The sequence below is a fragment of the Cebus imitator genome, unplaced genomic scaffold, assembly GCF_001604975.1.
Source record: "Cebus imitator isolate Cc_AM_T3 unplaced genomic scaffold, Cebus_imitator-1.0 Scaffold112, whole genome shotgun sequence".
NCBI lineage: Eukaryota > Metazoa > Chordata > Mammalia > Primates > Cebidae > Cebus > Cebus imitator.
Window position 1 is genome coordinate 3,754,634 of NW_016107427.1, and position 8,559 is coordinate 3,763,192.

The 8,559-nt window shown below is 49.4% G+C and overlaps 1 protein-coding gene across 4 annotated transcripts in view; it reads left to right on the forward strand.

Annotated features, from left to right (window-relative positions):
* Window positions 1-295: 295 nt before the first annotated feature.
* The window catches only part of WDR4 (WD repeat domain 4), a 28,109-nt gene continuing 19,845 nt past the window's right edge, over window positions 296-8,559 (forward strand). Inside the window, exons 1-3 of one of the 4 annotated variants that reach the window (XM_017538578.2) lie at window positions 296-472; window positions 2,907-2,972; window positions 4,151-4,239. Coding sequence is in view for 3 of the 4 variants with exons in the window: in XM_017538571.2 (XP_017394060.1) it covers window positions 384-472; window positions 2,907-2,972; window positions 4,151-4,291 (296 nt within the window). In the remaining variant the exon portion in view is untranslated. Of the gene's footprint in view, window positions 473-2,906; window positions 2,973-4,150; window positions 4,292-8,559 lie in introns of all 4 variants that reach the window. The other 3 variants (XM_017538571.2, XM_017538572.2, XM_017538576.2) reach the window with 3 other exon arrangements.

Consider the following 8,559-nt stretch of genomic DNA (forward strand, 5'->3'; position numbering starts at 1 on the left):
GGCGTCAGCCGCCGCGCCAGGCCTCATTCACTTCTTGAAGGATCATTTACCAGGCATCAAGTGGCTATCAGGTCCTACGTCTCTCCAGCTAAGGCGGAAAAAGATCCAGAACCAGCCCTACCCCATCTGGAGGAAAGGACGAACATTAGGCAAGCACTTGGAATCGCGCGAAGTGCACGCCATCAGATTGCCTTGGTAAGTGAGCGGCCCAGCCACCAACCGCAATCGGGAGGACGGTCACAACACCTGCAGCGAACGCTGAAGTCGGCACTTCCGTGGGGGATACGTCATCTTTCGGCGTCTACGCGTGACGTCACCGACGGGCCCGGACAGGAAGAGGCTCTGGGGTGGCACGTGTGTATGGCGGCGCGGCGGGCGGGTACATGGCGGGCTCTGTGGGACTGGCGTTGTGCGGGCAGACGCTGGTGGTGCGGGGCGGCAGCCGATTCCTGGCCACCTCCACTGCAAGCAGGTGAGGGGGCCTTGGTCTTGGCACAGGGAGCCCAAGCCGCGGGCGCGCGTCGGGCCCTGGCGACTCCGCTTCTCCCGCACTGCCTGATCGCACCTGCTCTGGGGTGACCCGGGGGAACCCCGCTCCAGCCCGGGAGCCCTCCGCCACTATCTCGACCTGGCCTCGTGTCCAGGCGTGGGGAGACGAGCCAATCTAGGAGAGACCATGAGATCCTAGATTTCGGCATTTCACAGGCCCCGGCGCGCTCCTCACCCGGGTCGGCGGGTCTGCAGTGTTGTCGCCCGGTTAGCGCCAGGTCACTTCCGGTCTTAGCGGCGCAGGCGGGGACCCTGACCGCTCGGCAAGGCCCGGCCGAATACGCTGGGAAGAAGGGGGTCCCGGGTTTCGGTGGTGAGAGGGACGGGGCTTACGACGAGCTCGCTGATTCCCCTCTCTTTGCAGGGGTGCTTGTCCCCTCTACCCGGCCTGCATTCACCTACCCGGCCTTAATTGCTCCTCAGGACTCCCGGGTCGTCTCTGACACTTACACAACCGACCCGAGGGTACACATAGAGCTCGCAGCTGCCCCTCCCTAGCGGCCCTTCACATGGCTCCGTTTTGCTTTCTGTAATTTTATTCCCCATCCTTATTGTATCACCACTGCTAAGACGACGCCGGGGATTTTTAAATTAGTAAATGTTTGTTGATGGGACAGTCCTGACTGAGGTCTCTCGGAGCAATTAGTAGTGTTGTCAGTTTCAGCCCCTCATTTTCTTTCCCAGTTTATTTGTGATTTAATATTTGAAACACATGATGTGTCTGTCAGATGTACTCTATATTCTTTGGTTTCAGAAAGCCAATTCGTTGTTAAATTGGGTCTTACAGAAATTATACTCAGAAACCTATTATGTATCCGAGATAATGTTGCTTTTGAGACTCACGGTCTAATACCTGCCAGAGAGCCGTGGATGCGTTATACATGATCTGCTTACCTTCAGTGTACGCATTTTGAGGAAATTCTAGCGGCTGGTGGAGTTTCCGACTTGGAAGACAAGTCCACTGTTCCATGTGGAAAGTTTTTTGGTGCACTTTAAAGGCTATAAATAAGTACAAGCTACGTGCCAGGGGTCTGGGATGGGATAAACAAGAGAGAGTTTAAGTTCAGTATGGAAGATGGGTGATTGTTATGTTGGTAAGTGCTTGGGGTCATGGGAACATTTTCAGGTAGGTGAGATGTGTTTCTGAACAGGTGATGGCTCTTTGAAATTTGTATAGAGAATCCCATTGAAAACTCAGCAGCATCAGGACATCGCATAGATTTTCTGGTGCCTGAAAGAATAGCATTATTAATTCCTGTTGAGTGTTTGCCCCTCATTTGTTTTACTGAACTTTTTTTTCTAAGACAGTCTCACTCTGTCTCCCAGGCTGGAGTGCAGTGACAGGATCTTGGCTCACTGCAACCACTGCCGCCCGGGTTCAAGAGATTTTCCTGCCTCAGTCTCCCGAGTAGCTGTGACTACAGGCACTCACCACTGCGCCTGGCTAATTTTTGTATTTTTAGTAGAGACAGGGTTTCACCATCTTGCTCAGGCTGGTCTTCAACTCTTGACCTCGTGAGTCACCCGCGTCAGCCTCCCAAAGTGCTGGGATGATAGGCATGAGCCACCCGCCTGGCCTGGACTTTTTTTTCCCACAGAACTATTCGGGTTGTGTATGATATACTCCAATAAGAGATTAAGCAAATAAAGTTTGTTAACTGTTCCCTGAAATATTGTATCTAGACAGTTTTCTTGTCATGGATAAGACCTTTAATGAGTATGCAAATATTTTTTGTTCTACAGAGAAAAAAAATCTTTTTTTTTGTTTTTGTTTTTGTTTTTTTGACAACGTTCTCCTTTAAAAATTATTGTTGCTGGGCACAGTGGCTGATGCCTGTAATCCCAGCACTTTGGGAAATGGAGGCGGGTGGATCGCCTGAGGTCAGGAGGTCGAGATGAGCCTGGCCAGCATAGTGAAACCCTGTCTACTAAAAATACAAAAAATTAGCTGGGCGTGGTGGTGGGCTCCTGTAATCCCAGCTACTTGGGAGGCTGAGGCAGGAGAGTCACTTGAACCCGGGAAGTAGAGGTTTCAGTGAGCGGAGATTGCACCATTGCGCTCTAGCCTGGGTGACAGAGTGAGACAAATTGTTGGGGGGTGGGGACTAGGGGAGGGAGAGCATTAGGAGAGAAGTACCTAATGTAGATGACAGGTGGATGGGGGCAGCAAACCACCATGGCACATGTATACCTATGTAACAAACCTGCGTGTTCTGCACATGTACCCTAGAACTTAAAGTGTAATCATTTAAAAAAAAGAGTATTGTGAATAAAAGATTCTTCTAAATTTTAAAAAATAATTGTTATTTCTCTTTAATGATGGCTTCTTTTAAAATCATTCTGTTATTTATCTTTAGTGATGATGACAGCTTCTTCATCTATGACTGCAGTGCTGCAGAAAAGAAGTCACAAGAAAATAAAGGGTGAGATGTGGGAAAGCTTTTTCAGGGCCTGATTTAATGGTTTGATAATGGGACCAGAGGGTCTAAGAAGCAATTGTCTTACTTGGTGAATTCTTAGCTTCTGTCACACAACGGTGCAGATAAGTACCACGTCAGGAAAGACGTGTAAAAGTAACTTTCAAATTAGAAATTAAGAGTACAGTGTTGGCTGTACTCCTTTTTTTTTTTTTTTTTTTTAAAGACAGACTCGGGGTTTCACCATGTTGGCCAAGCTGGTCTCGAACTCCTGGCCTCAAGTGATCCACCCACCTCGGTCTCCCAAAGTGCTGGGATTACAGGCGTGAGCCACCAAGCCCAGCCAGCTGTACTCTTAATGGTGGCTCATGCCTATCATCCCAGCACTTTGGGAGGCAGAGTCAGGCAGATTACCTGAGGTCAGAAGTTCCAGACCATCCTGGCCAACATGGCAAAAGCCTATCTCTACTAAAAATACAAGAAATTGGCTGGGTGTGGTGGCAGGCACCTGTAATCCTAGCTACTTGGGAGGCTGAGGCACGAGAATCGCTTGAATCTGGGAGGCAGAGGTTGCAGTGAGGCGGGAGAATTGCTTGAACCTGGGAGGCAGAGGTTGCAGTGAGCCAAGAGTCTTACTCTGTCGCCCAGGCTGGAGTGCAGTGGCTCAGTCTTGGCTCACTGCAACTTCCACCTCCTGGGTTCAAGGGATTCTCCTGCCTGAGCCTCCCATGTCCCCTTAATATGTCTATTTTTGCTATGTGAGCTTCTTTTTTTTTTTTTTTTGAGATGGAGTTTCGCTCTTGTTACCCAGGCTGGAGTGCAATGGCGCGATCTCGGCTCACCGCAACCTCCGCCTCCCGGGTTCAAGCAATTCTCCTGCCTCAGCCTCCTGAGTACCTGGGATTACAGGCACGCACCACCATGCCCAGCTAATTTTTTGTATTTTTAGTAGAGACGGGGTTTCACCACGTTGACCAGGATGGTCTCGATCTCTTGACCTTGTGATCCGCCCGCCTCGGCCTCCCAAAGTGCGGGATTACAGGCGTGAGCCACCGCGCCCGGCTATGTGAGCTTCTTAACAATTTCTACCTCTTCCCGTGTTAGCAATTTCCACGCTGGCCTTCAAGGAATGCAGCCTCATTTCCTTAGGTGAAGCTTAACCATCTTCCTCCTCTCTTCCTCAGGGAGGACGCGCCCTTGGTCCAGGGGAGCGGTGTGATTCTGGCGTCCACCTTCTCCAAGTCTGGCAGCTATTTTGCTTTAACTGATGACAGTAAGCGTCTGATTCTTTTCCGTACAAAACCATGGCAATGTCTGAGTGTCAGGTATGAGATGCTAACGTTGATTATTACGATATCGAATGCACACCCTGTACTTGCATGCCTATAGCAGTAGTGACTGTACCATGGTGATAAGTGGTTGGTGCAGAGCCACAGCTGGTGCCAGACAGCTTTCAGTGCTGCATGTGTGTTAGCTGATCCGATCCTCACAGCAGCTCTGGGAGGGTGCACGGCTGCCGTTCTAGCCCACATTGGGTGGTGAGGAGTTAGGTACCTCCAGTCAGTGGGGTTGGAAGGCAGAGCCGGGCCCTGCATCTGGTCCCTCCGCTTGCAGCGTTGGTGCCCCTGCTGTCGAGAGCGGCCCTCTGTCCTAGTGATGAGCGGGAACAAGGCAGTGCGCCTGCACTGGGAGAGGGTTAGGGATTTGGGGTGCGTCGAGGGGTCTGTGCCACGGTATTAAGCGAGGTGGGTTTAGTGCATGTATTTCTTAGTATCTGAAGAGTGGGTGGGGAGTGGATCCCCGTGGATGGGGAGGTTAGTCACTCTGGTAAGAACAGAGATACCGCTGTGCTTTGCCCTCTTGCCAAGCAAAGTCTGGAAAGATTCGTCTGCCTGCTTTTTTTTTTTCTTTTTTTTGTGACAAAGTCTCACTCTGTGGTCCAGGCTGGAGTGCAGTCATGCCATCTCAGCTCAAGCAATTCTCCTGCCTTAGCCTCCCAAGTAGCTGGAATTATGGGTGCATGCTCCCACATCTGGCTAATTTTTTCTATTTTTAATGGAGACGGGGTCTCACCATGTTGGCCAGGCTGGTCTTGAACTCCTGACCTGAGGTGATCTGCCCGCCTTGGCCTCCCAAAGTGTTGGGATTACAGGTGTGAGCCACCATGCCCTGCTCCCTATTCCTCTTCAAAGTTTTCTCCATCGCTTTCTAAAGGGAGGGAACCCTGCTGTTATGTGACTCTCTCCCAGGCCTGGGCCTTTTCTCACTACCAGCATGTCCTTGTGAGAGGAGGCAGGGGACATTGTGGTACACGGCGCTGGGCAGGTTGACATTTTTGTCGCCTCTGACAGTCTCCTATTCCCTTAATAGAGTTAGGGCTAGAATCATTCTGACTATTCTGTAACCCTGATGTAAACACACACGGAGCAGAATCAGTCCTGGGCGGTTCACTTTCACCTCCCTGAAGCTGTGCATGGTGTCATTGCCCCCTGATAGTCAGTTGCAACGTTTGAACTCCTGAGGTTAAGGAATATCTGTTTGTAGCTGGCTCACACATTCCTGTTGGGTTCAGCTAAGCCTTTCAGATTTTTATTTTGTCTTCTTTTCTTTTTTTTTTTTTGGGAAGGGTCTCATTCTGTCACCCAGGCGGGAGTGCAGTGGCGTGATCTTGGTTCACTGCAGCCTCCGCCTCCTGGGTTCAGGTGATTTTCTCACCTCAGCCTCTCGAGTAGCTGGGACTATAGGTGCATACCACCATGCCCGGCTAATTTTTTTTTTTTTTTTTTAGTCGAGACAGGGTTTCACCATGTTAGCCAGGCTGGTCTCGAACTCCAGACCTCAGATGATCCACCTGCCTCAGCCTCCCAAAATGCTGGGATTACAGGTGTGACCCACCGCTTCCAGCCTCATCTTACTTTCAAAGGGAAGAGTAAAAAACCAGATTCAACTGGGCACGGTGGCTCGCGCCTGTACTCCTAGCACTTGGGAGGATGAGGTGGGTGGATCACCTGAGGTCAGGAATTCGAGACCAGTCTGGCCAACATGGTGAAACCCTATCTCTACAATAAATATAAAATTAGCCAGACATGGTGGTGCATCCCTGTAGTTCCAGCTACTGGGGAGGCTGAGGCAGGAGAATCACCTGAACCTGGGAGGCGGAGGTTGCAGTGAGCCAAGATCGTACCACTGTGCTCCAGCCTGAGTGACGAGTGAAACTCTGTCTGGAAAAAAAAAAGCCAAATTCTAGGTGGTATCAAAAGCAATGAATGCCTGCTCTGTCCTCTCTTCCAGTCAGGATGGAAAGAAAGCCCTGAAATGCTGCATCATTTCTATGTATGTGTTTTTGTGTATATGGGTTTTACTACATATGTTTATGTATTTGTGATTTACAATATGTTTTTGTGTTTTGTGTATCAGGCAGGTTTTTTTGAGAATGGTTTAAAAACTGAAAACAACAAAATTAAACCAAAGAGTGTGCGATAGTCTCCCTCCTCACCCACCTTCTGGCTCCCTTCCCATAGGCAGTGATGGTTTCTCAGTAGGAAAATGGCTTTTAGATGCATAACCCTGCGTGTCCGGGTTATAACTGGTGAGAAATGGCTGCTTCCACCCGACTGCTGTGGAGCGCATCATCTTTCCGTTGAAAGGCCTGTGAACAGCATCTTCTCACTAAGGTAGCCAAAACATGTGTAAGTCATTTAGGACCCAGAATATGGAAGATGGGAACTGTTTTCAGGATTCAGGGTGAATGCCTCAAGGTGGCCTTGAGATGTCCTGCCCCAAGCCCCTCCACAGGAATCTCTGCAGGTGGCAGGGGCTTTCTGGTAGGTTGGTCTTGACTTCGGGTTTCTCGGACAAACTGGGAAGGAGGGATGGACAGGTTTTCACCTCTCAGTGTTGAAAGAAGATGGTAGTTGTCCTAGTGTGCTTGGGCTAACAAGATACCACAGACTGGGGTCCTGAAATAACCGTTTCTCACAGTTGTTGAGGCTGGAAGACCAAGATCAAGGGTTGGCAGGGAGGGCCGGTTCCTCTGAGGCCCCACTCTGGCTTGCCGGTGGCGTCTTCTCCCTGTGTCTTCACAGAGTCTTCCTCTTGTGTGTCTGTGTCCTCATCTCCTGTTCCTATAAGGACACCAGTTCAGTTGGGTCAGGGCTACCCCAGTGACCTCTGTCTCACCTCTGTAAAGGCCCTATCCAAATACAGTCACCTTCTGAGGTCCCAGCTAGGTCAGGCGTCACGTAGGAGTTGTGGGTTGGGAGATGTAATTTAGTGCCTAACAGTTCATCTTGCCTTGCTGACACTGGCTGCCTTAGAGAGCTTTCATGATTCACATGAGATTCTCAGAGGGGGCTTTGACTCCCAAAAGTTAAAAATGAAATGCTCTAAAGGAGTCTGATGGTAACTCTTTCCCTAAAGCAAAGGCCTGGCTGAGCTCTGACATAGGCGTGTGCCCAAGAGTCACCTGGGTGTCTTGTGGAAGTGCAGACTTTGATTCATTTCATCTGGGCTAGGCCATGCACTCTGCAGTTTATTTATTTATTTGTTTTGAGACAATCTCGCTCTGTTGCCCAGGCTGGAGTGCAGTGGCCCAGTCCTGGCTCCCTGCAACCTCCACCTCCCGGCTTCAAGTGATTCTCCTGCCTCAGCCTCCTGAGCAGCTGGGATTACAGGGGCTCGCCACCAGGCCCTGTTAATTTTTGCATTTTTAGTAGATATGGGATTTTGCCACTTTGGTCAGGCTGGTCTTGAACTCCTGACCTCAGGTGATCACTCCTCGGCCTCCCGAAATGCTGGGATTACAGGTGTGAGCCATTGCGCCCAGCTACAGCAATTTTCTTGACTGTCTCTCTACTGGTGGTCAGCATTTTTTACTTAACGTTTTGCTTGTCTTGATATTTAAAAGGCACTTAAATGAATAATCAGACACAGATGTAGTATTTCCCATATGTGAGTAAATCTGTGGGAGAAGTACCCTAAAATGAATGGTGAGGTCAAAAGGTATGTGCTTTTGTAATTTAGATATGTAATCCCTTTTTGCCTTCCGAAGGGGTTCTCTCCCTCCCAGAGTCTGAGTGCTCTGTTTTCTCACCATGGATAATAATACATGGTGCTGTCAGACTGTTGACTCTGAGTCTGATGGAAGAAACGTGGGATCTTGAGTACCTGTTTTATTATGAATGAGGAAGAGCAACTTTTTTTTTTGTTTGAGACGGAGTTCCACTCTTGTTGCCCAGGCTGGAGTGCAGTGGCGCTATCTCGGCTCACTCCAACCTCTGCTTCCCGGGTTCAAGCAACTCTCCTGCCTCAGCTTCCCAGATAGCTGCCATTACAGGTGTGCACCGCCACACCTGGTTAATTTTTTAATTGTTTTTAGTAGAGATGGGGGTTCACAATGTTGGCCAGGCTGGTCTCAAACTCCTGACCTCAGGTGATCCACCTGCCTTGGCCTCCCAAAGTGCTGGGGTTACAGGCTGGAGCCACTGGCTCCTGGCTGGAAGAGCAACTTTTTATGTACCTAAGAATCTCATTTATGTTTTGTAAGCTTTTTTTTTTTTTTTTTTTTTTTTTTTTTTTTTTTTTTTTTTTTTTT